Source organism: Marmota marmota, unplaced genomic scaffold (assembly GCF_001458135.2).
Source record: "Marmota marmota marmota unplaced genomic scaffold, marMar, whole genome shotgun sequence".
Taxonomy (NCBI): Eukaryota; Metazoa; Chordata; class Mammalia; order Rodentia; family Sciuridae; genus Marmota; species Marmota marmota.
Genome location: NW_025999862.1, coordinates 4,422,170 through 4,441,832, shown reverse-complemented (window position 1 = coordinate 4,441,832; position 19,663 = coordinate 4,422,170). Strand labels below are relative to the sequence as shown.

Sequence of the window (19,663 nt, the reverse complement as noted above, 5' to 3'; positions counted from 1 at the left end):
TATATATGTGTGTGTGTGTGTGTGTGTGTGTGTGTGTATACACACACACACACACACACTATACACACACACACACACACTGAAACCATATATATACACTACATATATGGTTTAAGGAATCACTATAAAGTAATCATCACCACATCAAGCTTAGAACAGAGTCACCCTCCCAGGAAAATCCCCCTAAACCGTAGTCTCACTCATCCCCCAGAGTTAAATACCATTCTGATCTTTATGAGAAGAATTTTCTTGCTTTTATGTATAACACCATCACCTAAGTATGTACCCCTAAACAATGTCGCTTCCAACCGGCATACTACTGAGTAATTTTGTTGCTTTTTTCTTTTGCACATCACCATGTTCTTGAGATTCATCCAAGTCCACAAGGAGTTTCCACTTTGGACTGTTTTCAAGGTGCACATCCATCCTTCAGTGCATGTACTAAAAGTCTCAAGGGCATATGATTAACTGGAATTCCTGGAAATGTGGGTATACCTTTCTTTAAACTGACCAGATAAATTCAAAGTGTTTTCAAAACTTTTTCCACAATCTGCACTCCTACCAGCACTTAACGTTTTCAGTTGCTTAATGTCCATTCAAGTGCTTGGAATTGTCAATTGTTTTCCAGTCTTGTGAATATGCAGTTGTATGGTGAGTTTATTTTGTATTTATCATTATTACTAATAACATTGAGCACTTTTGCCCATATTTTCTACTTACTTGGAGATCCAAGTTTGCCAAGAAACTGTTCAGGTCTTTAGCCCATTCTTGTATTGTCTTTTCTTTACTGGCTTGTATGATTTTCCTAACATGCTACATACTACTTTGATGTCAGTTATATGTTGCCAGTATGAGGGGGTTTTTTGCCTGATTTTTCTCTTTATGATGACCTTTGATAAGTATACATTCCAATTTTCTTTCTTTGTTGCCATTTTTTCTTTTCTTTTTTTTTGGGGGGGGGGTAATGGGGTTGAACTCAGGGACACTCTACTGAGCCACATCCCCAGCCCTTTATTGTATTTCATTTAGAGACAGGGACTTGATGAGTTGTTTAGGGCCCCGCCAAGTTGCTGAGGCTGGCTTTGAACTTGCCATCCTACTGCTGCAGTTTCCCTAGCCACTGGAAATACAGATGTGCACCACTGTACCAGGCTTTAATTTTCTTATAGTTACATTTATGGTTTACGCTTTAGTATCTTGTTTAAGAAATCCTCACTACCCCAGCTGCATGAAAATCTTGAGAGAATAGCTTTGCTTTTCATATTTAGGTCTGTTATGGCATCCAGAATTGATTTTTGTGAATAATGTGAGATAGGTCCTTATGTACAGTCAACTGTACCGTTTTCATTTCATGTTGATCTCCTTTATCCATCAATGAACATATATGAGCAGGTCAGTTTTTAGGCTGAAATCTCATTTGGCTTTCAAAATCACCCTACCAGAAGGAATTACACCCAATTTACAGATGAAGAAACTAACTTCAGAAAGGGTAAATAATCTGCCCAGTGTCACAGAACCAGAATTTTAACCAGCACAAAAATAGTCACCATTTTCATAAACTCAAAATGAACATTTGATAGTGTTTCATAGAGTTTAAAATTCATGAAAAGTCTAAATTGGTCTACTGTTATCTGGCAATTAAAAGTGCAGGGCTGGGGCTGTAGCTCAGTGGTAAAGTGCTTGCCTCGAATGGGTGAGGTACCAGGTTCAATCCTCAGCACCACATAAAAAAAATAAATAAAGATACTATATGTTCATCTACAACTACATAAATATTTAAAAAAAAAAAGTTCAGGGCTGAGGGGCTGAGGTTATGGCTCAGTGGTAGAGCGCTCACCTAGCACGTGGGAGGCATTGGGTTCAATCCTTAGCACCACATAAAAATAAATAAATAAATAAAACAAAGGTATTGTGTCCAACTATAACTAAAAAAAATAAATATAAAAAAAAGTTCAGGGCTGAGATTATTGTTTAGCATGCACAAGGTCCAGGGTTTGATTTTTAGCACCCCCCACAAAAAAAAAAAATTGAAATAAGAACTGAGTATGGTGACTCATTTCTGCAATTCCAGCTATAGGGAAGCCTGAGCCAGAAGGATTGGGAGTTTGAGTCCAGTCTAGACAACATAATGAGATCCCAATTAAAAAAAAAAAAACAGTTGTGATACTGGGGCTGTGGCTCAGTGGTAGAGCGCTCCTCTCGCATGTGCGAGGCCCTGGGTTCAATCATAAGCACCACATAAATAAAATAAAGGTATTGTGTCCACCTACAACTAAAAATATATAAATATTAAAAAAAAAAACTGGGATGCTACTGGATTGTTCATTTTCATCCTCTCCAAATGACAGGTTAAAGAAGGAATTTCTTTTTTTGGTCAAACCCCATATCAGGACCTGTTACCCCTAAGCTACATCCCATACATTTATTTATTTATTTTTGAACCAGGAATTTAACCCAAGGGCACTTTACCACTGAGCTACTTGCCCTGCCCTTTCTATTTTTTAAAGACAGAGTCAAGTTGCCTGGCTCAGTTGCTGAGGCTGGCCTTGAACTTCCCATCTTCTCAACCTCTCTAGTAGGGAGGATTACAGGTGTGTGCTAAATCGGGCAGCAGGAATTTATATTCAAAGGGAATTTAGAAAAGCAAATAAAATTTTACTACATATTTAATTATTTGGACACCCAAGCTTCTGGTCTGGAGTCAGATGCACAACCTTTGCACCATGAAGTCTCCCTTAAGATATTTTTTGAGGTGCGCTGGTTCTGGGAATCAAATTTAGGGTATTCTACCACTCCAGCACTCTACCACTGAGCTACATCCTCAGCCCATAATTATTTAATAGAACCATGAAAACAATGCAAAAGAGCTTTATTTTATAGGTTGTTTTTCCTCTAGGGACTTCACAGGTAACTAATAGAAGTTTAATTTTAAAACAGCTACCAAATGTGCTGGTGTACACCTATAATTTAAGCTACTCAGGGGGCTGAGGCAGGAGGATCTTGAGTTCAAAGCCAGCACCAGTAATTTAGCAAGGCCCTAAGCAGCTCAGCGTCTCTAAATAAACTATTTTAAAAAATGGGCTGGGGATGTGGTTCCATGGTTAAGCACTTCTGGGTTCAATCCCCAGTACCAAAAAACAAAACAAAACCAGCCGTATGTATGTATGTATGTATGTATATATGTATGTATGTATGTATGTATGTATTGTGCCTCTAGGCATATAATCCAGGGCCATCTACCACTGAGCATTTTTATTTTTATTTTTATTTTACGACAGTGTCCGGGGGCTGAGGTTGTAGCTCAAGGGTTGAGCGCTTGCCTTGAATGTGTGAGGCACTGGAATGGATCCTCAGCATCACATAAAAAATAAATAAAATAAAGATATTGTATCCATCTACAACTAAAAAATAAAAATAAAAAATAAAAGACAAGGTCTGGCTAACTTGTTCAGGCTGGACTTTAACTTGCAGTCTTCCTGTCTCAGCCTTGAGTCACAGGGATTATAGGCTTGCATCTCTGTGCCCAACTAGTCATATGTATTTAAAAAAAAAAAAAAAAGAAAGAAAGAAAACCAATTGTCCCCTATAGGGTAAATTTATTTTTCTTTGGGTGCTGGGGTCACTTGCTTGCTAAGTTAAGTATTCTACCACTGTTCTACAAGATACTCTAGCTTCCTGTATTAAGCAGAATTGGAATTCGGTGTCATCTATGTGTTTACAAACTCTTGGTAGGATTGAAGCAGAGGGTACTAACCTATTCTGAGTCCTTTATCAGAAAGTAAGAATTTAGATTTTTGATAAGGGGGACATAGTGTGGTGCCGCAGGGCATGCATGCTGGGATTGAATGCAGGGCATTGTGCATAGTAAATATGCATTTACCACTGAGCTAAACCCCTGTTTCCCAAGAATTTGGATTTTTTTTTTTTCTTTTTTGGTACTGGGGATTGAACTCAGGGGCACTCAACCACTGAGCCACATCCCCAGTCCTATTTTGTATTTTATTTTTAAAGACAGGATCTCACTGCTCAGGGGCACTCAACCACTGAGCCACATCCCCAGTCCTATTTTGTATTTTATTTTTAAAGACAGGATCTCACTGAGTTGCTTAGCGCCTCACTTTTGCTGAGGCTAGCTTTGAACTCACGATCCTCCTGCCTCACCTTCCGAGCCACTGAGATTACAAGCATGCTCCACCGCGCCCAGCCTCAAGACTTTGGATTTCTAAACTTAGTCATTTTATAAAAAATATTAATTTTTTAAAAGTCAGCACATATTGAAGTACAGGGAGTAAAAAATCAAATGTCTGCTTTAAAATAACTCAGGAAATAAAAGATGTTGAAAATAAGTGCAACAAAATCTACAACAGCTCAATGTGGGTGATGAGTATGTGAGTTCATTGTACTATTCTACTTCTGTCTCTTTGAAAATATTTTGAAAAGCTCATCATAGCGGGCTCATGACTACAATCCCCATACCTCTAATCTCAGTGTGATTCTTGAGGCTGAGACAGGAGAATAGCAAGTTTGAAGCCACTCATAGCAATTTAGCTAGGCCTAAACTAATTTAGAGACCCTGTCCCAAAATAAAAAATAAAAGCCAGTTGGGTGGCACACACCTGTAATCCCAGTGGCTCAGGAGGCTGAGACAGGAGGATTACAAATTCAAAACCAGCCTCAGCAATGTAGTGAGGCCCTGTCTCAAAACAAAATATACAAAGGGATGGGAATGTGGCTCAGTGGTTAAGATCCCCTGCGTTCACTCTTTGCCACATCTACTGTAAGAATGAAGACCATTCTCAGCATTCAGACTGTCAACATTATAAAAAATGTCAACATTACTCTGAAGGCACTCACAGTTATTGTGAAGGGCCCAAGAGGAACCCTCTGGAGGGATTTCAGTCATATCCATGTAGACCTCAGCAAAGAAAGAGAGGCTACGGGTTGACAAATGGTGGGGAAATAGAAGGGAACTGGCCACTGTTCGCATGATCTGTGGTCATGTAGAGAACATGATCAGGGTGTTACACTGGGCTTCCGTGACAAGATGAGGTCTATGCTTACGTCCTATTAACGTTGTTATTCAGGAGAGGAGAATAGGTCTCTTATTGAAATCCGAAATTTCTTGGGTGAAAAATATATCCTCAGGGTTCGGATGATGACAGGTGTTGCTTGTTCAGTGTTTCAAGCTCAGAAAGATGAATTAATCTTTGAAGGAAATGACATTGAACTTGTTTCAAATTCCAGCTGCTTTAATTTTGCAAGCCCCAACAGTGAAAAACAAGGATATCAGAAAATTTGGGGACGGCATTTATGTTTCTGAAAATGGAACACTTCAGCAGGCTGATGAATAAGATCTAAGAGTGTTCCAGCCACAGAAACACAGTCCTGGAGTCAATCTGATATTTCAGTGATGCAATAAAAGATCTCTATTAAAAAGGGCTGGAGATATAGCTCAGTGGTAAAGCACCCCTGAGTTCCATCCCTAGTGACATATTTAAGTACAGGGAGTATACTTAATTAAATCACAAAATGCTAGTCAAAGTTTCTATCCCTAGTACACTACCCACAAACACAGATAGTAACAGTTTCTAAAAATTAATGTAAAGGGGCTGGGATTGTGGCCCAGTGGTAGAGCACTTGCCTAGCATGTATGAGGCACTGGGTTTGATCCTCAACCCCACATAAAAAAAATAAAATAAGGTTAAAAAACTAATGTAAAAATCTTTCATGTGCCAAAGCAATATCCAAACAAGAATTGAAAGACTTAATCCCCTGGGTATATCTTGGTTCAATCTTCCCAGGGTTGAGTCCCAATCACTTTAACAGTAGTGACTTGTGTGAACTGGATGGGCTTCCCTATGAGCTAAAAACACTTTCTTTTCTCTCTCTCTCTCTTTTTTTTTTTTTTTTTAGCAGGGCGGCAGGAGTACAGGGGATTAAACCCAGGGTGATTAACCACTGAGACACATCCCCAGCCCTTTCTAATTTTTTATTTGTTCTTTTTAGTTATACATGACAGTAGCAGGTATTTTGACATATTACATATACATGGGGTATAACTTCCTATTTTTGTGGTCCCAGCCCTTTTTACATTTTATTTCGAGACAGGGTCTCACCAAATTGCTTAGGGCCTCACAATCCTCCTGAGCCACTGGGATTACAGTGGGCACCACCATGCCCAGCAAAAGCTGTCTTTTTAATCACCAAATCAGTCCACTAAATTCAGGTGGACCAGCTTGTCACATCACACCACAGAGCTTTCAGTTGTATCCCGAGCTGGCCCAAGATTCGATTTTCTTACAATGACAACTGTAATGCTTCTAAACATTTGCATAGCACCTGGAAAATATATAAACACTGAATGGGGAACACACAATGGCTGTGAATATTGCTGAATTATTAATTGGAACATCTGGATCTGGCAATGACTTGGCCAAGGTCATTAACTAAACCAGAATATCTATGCTAGATACTTCACAGGGCTTAATTCAATTGAGAGAATAACTATGAGAAATGTTGGTAAATTTTAAAGCATGCTACTATTAATACTGCTGATTTTTAAAATATAGACATCATAAAGCAACACATATATACTATTACAGTAGAAAGGGGATAATTATGTTTGGAAGGGAAAAAAAATCAGAAAAGTACCCTTGGAGAAGGTGGCACCTTAAAGTCTTTGGTACTGCATAGAGTTACATAAATGGTAACAGAGGAACAGACATTGTAATACTGACCGACTCCGCCGCAGCACTGGGCCAGGATGCAGTGGAGGGCCTCGCTGTGCCTACAGGCAGGAGTAAATGACAGGCTTTGTGCACAGTGCGAAGGAGGCTTTCTTGAGGTGTTTTATGAGCACATTCCTTTACTTTACAACCAAGGTGACTCTCTTTAGATTCTCTCCCAAGTTCTGGAGATAAGAGGAATGGCCAGCTCCCCCTCCCCATTTCCCTCATTACCACATTCCTTTAGAGAACTTATCTCACTGCACTGCAAGTTTTCCCAGAAACTGGTTCGTGTTTAACCCAACAATAAGAAAAGCCTTCTCTAGATTAATAGTGCTTTTGACCTAGAAATGCACAAAGTGAGGAACCAATGAGACTACTGTTACTGGTGACTGGTAGCCACCTGTTCTGGGCCCTGAGCATGGAGTGGGGCACAGGCACTGTTAGTTCTTTGACAATTTGATCTGAACCTCAAATTTATGCCCCGCCTCCAATTCATAGCACCTTTAAAAAAAAATTTTTTTTTAGTTGTAGATGGACACAATACCTTTATTTTATTTTTTATGTGGTGCTGAAGATCAAACCCAGTGCCTTACACATGCCAGGCAAGCGTTCTACGCTGAGCCACAACTCCAGCCCCTAAATGGTGAGATCTGGAGACCAAGGGAGATCCCAAAATGAAAGGAAACATGGAACTCTTCCCCAGGCTCCTCTTGAAGCTTTACTTCTCAGGCCGTACAAACTTTTATTGAAGCAACCACTTGACTAAACCAAAGAACTTTCTGATCCATTTCACTCCCAGGAATTGAAATCATCTTAGATTCCTTCCTGACTTATATTTTCATGATACGTAACAGCGTCCTCTGCAGTCCTCCCTGTCAGATCAATGATTTGTCTATGATCAGGTCCACTCTGTGCATCCTTCAGGAATCTCTCTATAATCCTAACTCTCCTTGGTTTCTGGATTTGTCAATATTAATAATGTATGACACAGTAAAGTCCATCAGTAAAAAACAATTTATTAAATAAGAATTTCAAAGGTAGAAGCAATAATTTTAAAAATATCTAACATTCATTAAACAAAAACACTCAATAGAAAGATTTTTCCTCCAGAAGATGGATACCCTAAGGCTAAACTCTGTCATCATATATACAATTAATCACTCTGCGGTATCTTTATACAAAAAGGGAAAATTTAATAATGCCCCCAAACAAAGAGGTAAACAAACAGAATAATTGAAAATAGGGACTATACCTTTTTTTGTGAGTGTGATACTGAGGATGGGGAGATTGAACCCCCAGGGGACTATACCACTGAGCCACACCCCCAGCCATTTTTATATTTTGAGACAGGGTCTTGATAAGCTGCCCAAGCTGGCCTTGAACTTGGGATTCTCCTGCCTCAGCCTTCTAAGTTGCTGGGGTTATAGGCATGCATCACTGTGCCCAACTTGCAGATACAATTCTTATGACTGAATCTATAAATCAAATTAGTTTTGAAATTTTAGACTTAAAAATATAAAGCTTAGATCCAAAATTTAATCCATCTTTAAAATTGGTAAAAAAATCTTGTCAATTTTTTTTTGGGGGGGGGCGTGGTCGGGTACCAGGGATTGAATTTAGGGGCACTTGACCACTGAGCCGCTTCCCAATTTCCCAAGTTGCGCCACCGCGCCCAGCCTCAAACTCTTTATCTAGGTCATACAAAAATGAATTTATCATACCTATAAATTTAGACTTTCCAAAGTTTGGAGCACATCTGTACTGGTAAAAAGGTAGTGCTGGATTTTGTATGGCAATAGAATTTTATGTTAATAAGATTAAAAAAAAAAATAGAAAACAAAAATCTGGAACTCTGCACAGAGTACATGTAACTTGCGTTTCCTCCTTTTGGATAAAAGTCATTTTCATAGTTTAACCAAACACAGCCTTTATAGCAAAGCTAAATTATGAATCTTAGACACGAGCCAAGAGACACTGTCCATGTATCAAAAAGCAAGGAAAACAGCATTTTATCCTCTTTGAAAATCACCCAAAATGTTACAGAGACTTTCATGTTCTCTTGACGGGAGATCAATGATGTAGGACAAATTAAGGAAGATATACTAAACACAGTATGAAATTGCACAAAAACATTCATGACATTATTTCACATTTTGTGATTTGGTTTACTACAAAGAAATGTCAAGATCTTATGGTATTCTATGGATACTTACACACTGAGGCAATAAGATTTATATATTTTAATCTAAGACTGTAAAATAAGGCAAGGGATGTAGTCAATGGTAGTCATTGCCTAACATGCATGAAGCCCAAGTTCAATCGTCAGGAACAAATTATATCCATAAAGTAAAAAATAATGGAATGTGCTGGGCATAGTGGCACATGCCTGTAATCCCAGTGGTTTGGAGGCTGAGGCAGGAGGGTGGTAGGTTCAAAGCCAGCCTCAGTAACAGCGAGGTACTAAGCAATGCTGAGGATTGAACCCAGGGCCTCACGCTTCGAGGCAAGTGCTCTGAGTGGCAACTGAGCTACAACCCCAGCCCCCCCCCCCTTTTCTTTTTGGTACCAGGGATTAACCACTGAACCACATCCCCAGCGCTTTTTATTTCTTGTTTTAAGACAAGGGCCTTGCTAAGTTGCTGAGTCTGGCCTTAACTTGCAATCCTCCTGTCTTAGCCTCCCTAGTTGCCAGGATTACAGGTGCCACCACACCTGGCTCAGTTTTTTAATGTAATATTTTACCTTGGATTGAAAACAAAGTTATAAATTTGGAGTTGCAGAACCAGAAGGGATAACCCATTTTCCTACACCTGCGATTTGTAGGACAATGGATCACATTCCTTTTTTCTGTTTCTCAATTCAGAAACTATCCCTCTCCATCAACTCATTACTTCACTACTGGCTTACATGACTCCCTGAAAATTGTTCTCTTTCCTTTGCTGAATCAGATCTTTGAAATATGCCCATGGAAAACGTAAGACTCTGAGTCTTAATTTATATAAGGACATAAAGTACTCACAGTAGCACAATTCAATGTGACCATATACATAATAAAAAGGATATTAATTTTTCTGTGTTTAGATAACAAAATAACTTCTCCAAAGGAGGATAGCGCTTCAGTGAGGACACGCAGCCCAGGAGAATCAGTTTATGTTTGGCTCTGGTGATAGCAACATTGAGACGCCGCCAATCTTTCAAAAGTTCACCAAGCTGTAAAATAAATAATTTTAAATTCTTTGAGTTTTCTTACACTGTATGTTTTAGTTTGTTTTGACAAAGAACTTGGCTTATCATGAAGTATTTCCCTACTTTTAAAATATAAATTATAAAAAAGATTTATCAACACAATGACAATTCTAGGCACCTAGAAAAACTTGCCAACCTCAAATATTTTATGTTGTGATATCCTAGGCACATTTTAAAATTATTAATTACAAGTAACAAAAAGGACTAAAGCTATCTCCATTCACTGTAGCAATGTTTATAATAGTAATTAAAATTGTGAAAATAGAGGAGTAAATACAACATGTCTATACATACTGGCAACTACGAAACTGAAAATAAATAAATAAATAAATAAAACCCCTCCTTTGTGTAGTCACATGGAAAGATTTCTAACATATTTTAAGTCGAAAAAGCAAAGTCTGGGGCTGGGGATGTGGCTCAAGCGGTAGCGCGCTCGCCTAGCATGCGTGCGGCCCGGGTTCGATCCTCAGCACCGCATACAAAGATGTTGTGTCCGCTGAAAACTAGAAAATAAATATTAAAATTCTTTCTCTCCTAAAATAAATATTAAAATTTAAAAAACAAAAAAAAAAGAAAAAGCAAAGTCTGGAATATTATCTAGAAGACTGCAAAAAAAAACTAAAAAGATGTGAGTATCTCTAATATAAGAACTGAGTAGATAGATGAGCAGTAGAGGAGGAAGGAGATTTTATACATATTTTAAAGACCATAAGAATGTATCAGGTAGTCAAGAAAAATAAAGGGATAAAAATGCAAACAAAAAACAAAATAAAATAAAATCTGTAATTATCTTTAATGTCAAAGAACATAAGGAAGGCTCTGTGTTTAAAATGCCTAGCCATGTGTGGTGGCACACACCTGTAATCCCAGAAACTTGGGAGGCTGAGACAAGAGCATTGCAAGTTCTAGGCCAGCCTGAACAACTTAGTGAGATCCTGTCTCAAAATAAAAAACAAAAAGGCGAGGATAGCTTGATGGTCAAGTGCCACTGGTTCAATGCCCAATGCCCCAAACAAACAACCACAACAACAACAAAAACCCACAAAGCCTCAAACACAATATCCGAGAGGTGAAAGCAATCCAAATGTCCATCCATGGATAAATAAAACATGGTACGTATAGACAAGGGAACACTTAAAAAAGAAAAGAAATACTGACATATGCTACAACATGGATGAACACAAGTGAAATAAGCTAGTCACAAAAAGACAAATACTGTTTGATTTCATTTATACCCAGAAAAGTCAAATTCAGAGACAGAGAGCAGAATGGTGGTTATAGGACTGAAGTGGGGCATAATGGAGAGTTTTTCATGAGTACAGAATTTTAGATCTGCAAAATGTAAAAGTTCTGGAATCTCTTGAACAACAACATGAATATACTTAAGTCTACTGAATTGTGTACCTAAAAATGGTTAAAATGGAGTCAGAAACAGTGGCATACACCTGTGGTCCCAGCTACTCAAGAGACAAAGGCAGGAAGGCCAACTTTAAGGCCAGCCTGGGCAAAGTAGCAAGATCTTGTTTTAAAATATAAAATGAAAAGGGAACTTAGGCACTGTGGTTGTATACTCCCAGGGGATTACAGTCAGGAGGACTGCAAATTCAAGGGTAGCCTCAGCAATTGAGCAAGACCACAAACTGAGTGAGGCCCTAAGCAACTTAGGGAAACCCTGTCTCAAAATTTAAAAAACAAATAGAAAGGGCTGGGGATGCAGCTCATCGGTAAAGCATGCCTGACTTTAATTAATCCCCAGCATTGCTCCTCTCCAAAAAAGATTACAATGGTAAATTTCATTTTTCTTTTTAACCACAATTTTAAAAAGAGAGTGCTAGAGGTGTAGCTCAGTGGTAGAAGACTTGACTAGCACACACAAGGCCCTGGACCCCAAATGAAAAAAATTACACAAAGAGAGAGAAGACAGAGACTATGACTGATTCCCGAACGAGTCAGTGGCAAATACAATCAACTTACGGTTCCATCCTTATTACTTCTAACAAAAGACACTAGGATGATTCTTTTGTCTCTTCCTTGGTATTTATCTACTGTATTAACTTCGACCATCTTAACAGAAGAATGTTCCAACAAATCGTTGATGATCTTTAATTGCTGCCTATATGGTGCAATGATACCAATATCAGAGGGATTACATCCAGCCTAAACAAAAAAGGACACAGTTTTAAATGAAGAATCCTGACTTTCATTCCTTTGATTTTTAGAGATTTATGAAGGATACTGGATAATGGCTTATGGGCCACTAAAAAGTGCTACCCCACAAAAGAAGAGCACACAGAAAACCCATCCCAGTGTAAAAGTTCCCAATGCCCAATCACATTAACTACAGCACAGAGTGACATGATTAGAATGACAAAACCATCCTAGATGGAAAACCCAAATGTCCTTATTAAAAAACACATCTTGAATTAATTTTCTCCAAATGAAGCAAAAACAATGGGGCTTCAGTCCTTCTATGTTAACAAGAGTTAAAACCAGATCTTAAATTTCCTACAGCCTAATAGTAAGTAGTTCATTACTCTGCTCCTTAATATTGATTAGCCTTAAAAATTCTAAATTACCTTAATAAACACTGAGGTCAGAAAAACTATGAGTTTGGCTTCTGTTATGTTGCTCACACCACCTTTTTCAACTTGTTCTGGTGCTGGAACCTAAGTTAAAAAAAATACGTAGTTCACTTATAATACAGTCTCTAAAGGTCAGAATACTTAAGTGTGCAGGTAGCTTAGAAACTCCACTGCTGGGGTTTGGAGACAGGAGAAATATTGTTGAAGTGAAGGTGGAAAAAAAATCAATAGAAATGAATACGAGCACTTTTAAAAAGGAACATGAGGGCAACTCAACTTAAACATGCCGTGCAGTTCAGACTAAAATCTCTAGGAAAGCTGACCATACGCTAGGCTTCACGTAATTCACTCTATTACCTTACCTTTTACAGGAATCAAAGGCAGACTAGCAAGTAATTTTCCCAGGGCCTCACAACAGATCCTGACACAAGACTCAAACTTAGACCTGGTTGTAGTATCAGTTTTTACATTTTCTTGTCTCCTTTTATACAAATAATGGAAAAAATACGGGTGCTAGGCTCTGCCAAACCTGATATAACTCTAAGGAATACTTTACATCATCCACATTATTTACCTACATTATCCCTATGCAACCTTGATTATTTTTTATTTCTTAAAAAATATTATTTTAGTTGTAGATGGACATAATACCTTTATTTTATTTATTTTTATGTGGTGCTGAATATAGAACCCAGTACCTCACATGTGCAAGGCAAGTGCTCTACCACTGAGCCCCAGCCCCAGCCCCCATCTCATTTTTTTTTTATTTTTAAATTTTTGGTATTAGGGATTGAATCAAGAGGTACTTAATCATGGAGCCACATCCCCAGCTCTTTTCATTTTTTATTTTGAATCAGGGTATCACTAAGTTGCTGAGAACCTCATTAAGTTGCTGAGGCTGGCTAGGAACAATCTGACTTAATAACAAGACAAGTATTATTTTGGGGGTGCTGGGGATTAAATCCAGGACCCCACACATGCTGAAATAGTGTTGTATCACTGAGCCACACCCTGGCCCAAAAGACAATTATTTTAGAGGAGTATGCATATACATAACTGGTAATTACACTTTTATTTGAACTTCCAACTCAATGTTGAGAAGCATTATATAAAACAAGGTAGGTAGGCATGTAGCTCAGCAGCAGAGCACTTGCCCAGCACCTGGTTCCAATCACCAACACTGCAAAAATAAATAAATAAGTGAATAAATAAAACAAGCCAGGTGTGGCGGCACACACCTGTAATCCTAGCAGTTCAGGAGGCTGATGCAGGAGGATCAAAAGTTCAAAGACAGACTCAGCAACTTAGTAAGGCCCTGAGCAACTTGGCGAGACCCTATCTCAAAATAAAAAGGGCTAGGGATGTATTTTATTGGTTAAGTGCCTCTGGGTTCAATCCTCTCCCACAAAATGATTAATTTTGACATCTATTAACCCCCAAAATAAATCTCCTCCCCCAAATATTGGGCTATAGAAAGAAAAAACTCTGTGTTGAAGTGGGAGAAGTACACATCAGTTTTGCCTTTCTACTGATAAGGTCCAGTGAAATGTATACTAATAGAAACTGAGAAATTTAAATAACAGAACAAAAGCAGTAAAACTAAAGAAAAAAATATTTTTTACCTTTTCTGTATTAAGAAAACAAACAGGATTGTTTGGCTCAAATACTCCAATCAGCCAAGGATTATCAGAATAATCAGCGTAGAATTCCAATTCCAACTTTACATCTTTAAAGTGAGGTAGGTTTATCACTGCATTGGCCACTTTGTCTGATCCACACTCCAGCTTTCCATCATAGGTCAGCTTGTTACTTAGGGACATAATTTTACTAAGAGAATTGCAAAACACAAACTTAAGTTCTGGTACATGAAAATGTGTACATTAAAAAACATTTATTGCTGACACTGTTATAAATACCTGTTCATTCTGTACTGCACAGTTAACTGTACAACAGCATTTTGATTCTTCTCCAGCCTCTTGAATAAGCTTTCACTCATGCCAAGAGCACTGTCAAAAATAAATAAATAAATAAAATTCAGGCTTATCATTGTAGTAATATTGTCCCTTAAAAAGAATCCAGTTTTGGGGCTGGGATTGTGGCTCAGTGGTAGAGCGCTCGCCTAGCACGTGCGAGGCCCTGGGTTCGATCCTCAGCACCACATAAAAATAAAATAAAGGTAGTATGTCCAACTATGACCAAAAAAATAAATATTAAAAAAAATAAAAAGAATCCAGTTTAAAATTAAAATTTAAAGCTGGCCATGATGTTACACATCTGTAACCCCAGTAGCTCAGGAGGCTGAGGCAGGAGGTTTGCAAGTTCAAAGGCTAACCTCAGCAAATCAGTGAGGCCCTCAGCAACTTAGTGAGACCCTGTCACTAAATAAAAATAAAAAGGGTTGGGGATGTGGCTCAGTGGTTAAATGCCCCTGGGTTCACACCCTGCGCCCAGACACCAACAAATAAATAAATAAGTAAATAAATAAATGAAATGTAAAGATAGGGATGCTAGTGTGAGCCTATAGTCCCCAGGTACTTGGGAAGCCAAGGCCAGAGGAAGTTGAGCCCAGAAGTTAAGAGGCCAGCCTGGACAACCCAGAGAAAGCCTAACTCTATTACATCAAAATATAACAAAACTTAAATACCTGCCTACCTTGCTTCTGGGTTTAGCACCAGGGGAGGAAGCTGCTGATGATCCCCCACCAACACGAATCTCTGAGCAAAAAAAAGTGGCCCCAGGCAAACTGGTTGGCTAATTTGAGATGCTTCATCCACAATACAAAAATCAAAGGTTCTATGGGAAAATATTGGATGGCTTATTCCCATGCATGTTGTTGCAACTATAAGCTGAAAACAAATGAAGAAAATAGATTAGTCATTTAGTATATGAAAGAAACACAGTTTGGTTTTTCCCATTTTTGAAATTAAAAGATCAAAACCAATTTTTGGCCCCTGTAGCAAAAATTCTCCAATATTATTTAATTCTAAAGCATTTATAGCATGTAAAAGTTGGTTTTAATTTTTTTCTACAAAAAAAAAAAAAAATCAAGTAAATTTTTTCAAACATAAGCATTATCACGCTTAGATGTTTCTAAATGCAAATCTGAAACATTTAAGAGGCAAGAAGTTAGTTAATTTCTTTAAAAATGTCCACGAGGTTTCCTTATTCTTCCCACAAAGTACTTCCAAAAACCTAGACCAGAAATGTAGCTCAGTGAAAAAGCACCTGCCTCACAGGTGCAAGGCCCTATATTTGATCCTCAGCACTGAAAATAAAAACAAAAGAAACAAACAGAGGGGGGAAAAACCCCACAACCACAGCCCCAGCCCCCCTAGTGCCAGGAAAGGCTGAGTGGGAAGCCTAGACTGCAACCCTCCAAGCTGTAACAAGGCACCCTAATAACCATTGGGTGGTACTGGAGGCCAAGCAGGGGATCAGGCCATCATTCATCTCCGCAATGTCAATAGAGAGCACATGGAAAGCCAAACTTCCAAGACCACTCACCCCAAAGTGTTCTGGGAAGTTTGGCTTCCCATGGAGGTGGGAGGTGGGGGGTGTGGGCAGGGAGACTGCACTTCACTCCCACTTAAGTAATGAGGCGGCACAACTTCTTCTCCTACCAGAGCAGCAGAGAGCAAGCCAACTCATACAGCTCTCTTCAGTAACACAATGTCAACATGCTCAAGTTTCAATCAAAACGCACTCATTATAACTAGAACGAGGAAAATCTCAAATTAAATGAAAAAAATAGGAAGACTCAGCAAAGAAACAGACAATAAAGAAACAAATGGAAATTTTAGAACTGAAAATACAGTAAGTGAAACCAGGCAGAGTGGTGCTCGCTTGAAATCTCAGCAGCTTAGGAAGCTGAGGCTAGAGGATCTCAAGTTCAAAGACAGACTCAAAAACCTACTAAGACCCTCTCTTAAAATAAAAAATTTTTAAATGAAGAGAACTGGTTTCCAGTTGACTTATCATCCTAAAAGAATTGATAAAGTTAGAAAGGATATAATAAAAAAGAAAATCAGGAACATCTAGAGGGAGCAAAACACACAGTAAGCAAAACTACAGATAAAAACAACAGGCTTTTCAAATTTATGTCCAATTGTTGAATCAAAACTTATAATTATCTGATCAAGTTCTCAAATTAAATTAAGATAATTACATTATAAGCAGAAGAGGGAAGTAAAGGGTCTCCAACTTCACCTGAACTGTCAAAATGACATCACTAAATTATCATATTTTATATATATATATATATTATAATGCCTTAAAAAAAATCACTGAAAGTTATTCAAAGAGATACTCCTCAAGATCAAGATGGGTTTGGCAGTGCACTCCTGTAATCCCAGCGGCTTGGGAGGCTGAGGCAGGAGGATCACAAGTGCAAAGCCAGCCTCAGCAAAAGCAAGGCACTAAGCAACTCAGTGAGACCTTGTCTCTAAATAAATTACAAAATAGGGCTGGGGATGTGGCTCAGTGGTCAAGTGCCCCTGAGTTCAATCCCCGGTACAAAAACAAAACAAAACAAAAAAAACAACTATAGATCAGGGCTAGGGATGTAGCTTAATGGTAGAGCACTTGCCTTACATGTGCAAAGCCCTGGGTTCAACGCTAGTACCACAGGAAAAAAACCATAAAACAAAGATAAAAAATAAATAAATAAATAAGTCTGAAAGGTTAATGGTTTGTTTTTTTGGTGAGTTTAAAAATGGCCTAGGGAGGACTGTGCTCAGTGGTAGAGCATTTGCCTAGCATACAAAAAGCCCTAGACTCAATCCCCAGGACTAGGGGGAAAACAAACTACAGCTACATCAAAATGAAAATGGGGCAGGGCACAGTGGAGCAGGCCTGTAATCAAGCCAGCCTCAGCAATTTAGTTAGGCCCTGCCTCCAAATAAAAATTTTAAAAAGGGCTAGGGACGGGCTGGGGATGTGGCTTAAGTGGTAGCGTGCTCGCCTAGCATGCGTGAGGCACTGGGTTCGATTCTCAGCACCACATATAAATAAATAAAGGTCTATCGACAACTAAAAAATATTTTTTAAAAAAGTGAACTTAAAAAACAAAGAGTGAGAGATACTGGCAGAATGGCTGGGCACTACATCTATAATCCCAGAGGCTTGTGGAAGCTGAGGGAGGAGGACTGAGAGTTCAATCCAGTCTCAGCAATTTATCAAGGCCCTTAACTTAGCAAGATCCTGTCTCAAAATGAAAAAATAAAAAGGCTGGGGGTGTGGCTCAGTGGTTAAGTGCCCCTGGATTTAATTCCTGGTACCAAAACAAACAAAAACAAAAAGAAAGAAAAGGCAGGATACAGAGTAGGCGGAAATCATGTGTATACATGTGTGAATATATATNGAAAAAAAAAAAAAAAAAAAAAGCGAGATTGGCAAAACATGATCTAGCTATCTACAAAGGACTCACTTCAAAACAATAATACAGGCATGTTAAGAGCAAATGGAGGGCTGGGGATGTGGCTCAAGTGGTTGAGCGCTCACCTGGCATGCGTGCGGCCAGGGTTCGATCCTCAGCACCACATACAAACAAAGATGTTGTGTCCGCGAAAACTAAAACATAAATAAATATTAAAAAATTCTCTCTCTCTCTTAAAAAAAAAAGAGCAAATGGATATATAATTAATTAGAATAGATTTTTAAAATTAAAAAAAGGGGGGGGCTGGGGATGTGGCTCAAGCGGTAACGCGCTCGCCTGGCATGCGCGGGGTGCTGGGTTCGATCCTCAGCACCACATAAAAATAAAATAAAGATATTTGTCCACCTATAACTACAAAATAAAATATTTTAAAAAATGGCCACAGACTTAAATGTTAAAGATAAAACTATAAAACTTAGGAAAAAATTAGGATATTGCCCTCAGCATCTAGACTAAGAGTTCTTAGATTCAGTACCAAAAACACAATCTATAGAAGGAATACATTTATATACTGGGATTTATAAAAATTATTTAGTTCTGCAAAAGACCCTGTGAAGAGGAAGAAAAGACAAGCTACAGAGTGGAAGAAACTATCATTTGCAAACCACATATCCAATAAAGGACTGGTATCTAGAATATATTTAAAGAACTCTCAAAACTCAACAGTAGAAAAATAAATTATCCAAAATGGATAAAAGATAAAAAGAGATACCTCTGCACTCCCATGTTTACTGTAGCACTATTCACAATAGCCAAGAAATATAAACAACCTAAGTACCCACTGACTGATGAATGTATAAAGAAAATGTAGTACATACACAGAAAGTAACACAGTGTTCAACAACATGCATGGACCTAGAGGTCATTAAGTTAAGTACCAGGCACAGAAAGATCTTTAGCATATGACCTTACTCATTATTTGTGATTTAAAACAGCTGATCTCAGAAGTTTCAAGTAGAATGTTGGTTACTAGAGGTTGAGGAGAGTAGAGGGGAAGGAGAGATGGGGAGAGGCTGATCCATAGGTATAAGGTAAAGTTAGATGCCAGCAAGAAGTCCTGGCGTGTCAGTGCACAGTAGGGTAACTATGGATAAAACCTCCAAGTGAGGATTTGGAATGTTTTGACCATAAAGATGTGATAAATGAAGAGAAAAATGTTTGTCCTTATTTGAACATTACAGAATGCATAGATGTATCAAAACATCTTCTATAAATATGCATGACTTTCATGTATCAGTTTCCTCTCTCCCTCCATCCCCCTTGCCCCCAGTACCAGGGCATTTAACCACTGAGCCACACCTCAGCCCTTTTTAATTTGAGACAGGGTCTCACTAAGTTACTTAGTGCTGAGTTGCTGAGGTTACTTTGAACTTGCAATCCTCCTGCCTCAGCCTCCTGAACTATAGGGATTACAGGATTCCACCACTGTGCCCAGCCTCATATATCAATTTTAAATAAATAAAATCATAATGAGATATCACTATATACCTATCAGGATGACTAAAACAAAAAACTGTACCACCACCAAAGGCTGACAAGGATCACACATACATTGCTGGTGGGAATGTAAAATGTTACAGATGCTGTAAAAAGTAATTTGGTATTTTTTTTTTTTTTAATATAAACATGCAGGGGTGGGGACGTAGCTCAGGGGCCAAGTGCTTGCCTAGCAC

The 19,663-nt window shown here is 38.5% G+C and overlaps 1 protein-coding gene and 1 pseudogene across 1 annotated transcript in view; one reads left to right on the top strand and one right to left on the bottom strand.

Annotated features, from left to right (window-relative positions):
- Positions 1 to 4,783: 4,783 nt before the first annotated feature.
- On the top strand, positions 4,784 to 5,631 carry LOC107154773 (annotated as a pseudogene).
- Positions 5,632 to 7,723: 2,092 nt separating this feature from the next.
- The window catches only part of Dna2 (DNA replication helicase/nuclease 2), a 39,046-nt gene continuing 27,106 nt past the window's right edge, over positions 7,724 to 19,663 (bottom strand). Inside the window, exons 15-21 of the mRNA XM_015500567.2 lie at positions 15,209 to 15,402; positions 14,473 to 14,562; positions 14,179 to 14,383; positions 12,551 to 12,640; positions 11,949 to 12,131; positions 9,792 to 9,938; positions 7,724 to 8,806 (exon numbers count right to left, since the gene is read on the bottom strand). Of these exons, the coding sequence (XP_015356053.2) occupies positions 8,738 to 8,806; positions 9,792 to 9,938; positions 11,949 to 12,131; positions 12,551 to 12,640; positions 14,179 to 14,383; positions 14,473 to 14,562; positions 15,209 to 15,402 (978 nt within the window). The 3' untranslated portion in view covers positions 7,724 to 8,737. The remainder of the gene's footprint in view (positions 8,807 to 9,791; positions 9,939 to 11,948; positions 12,132 to 12,550; positions 12,641 to 14,178; positions 14,384 to 14,472; positions 14,563 to 15,208; positions 15,403 to 19,663) is intronic.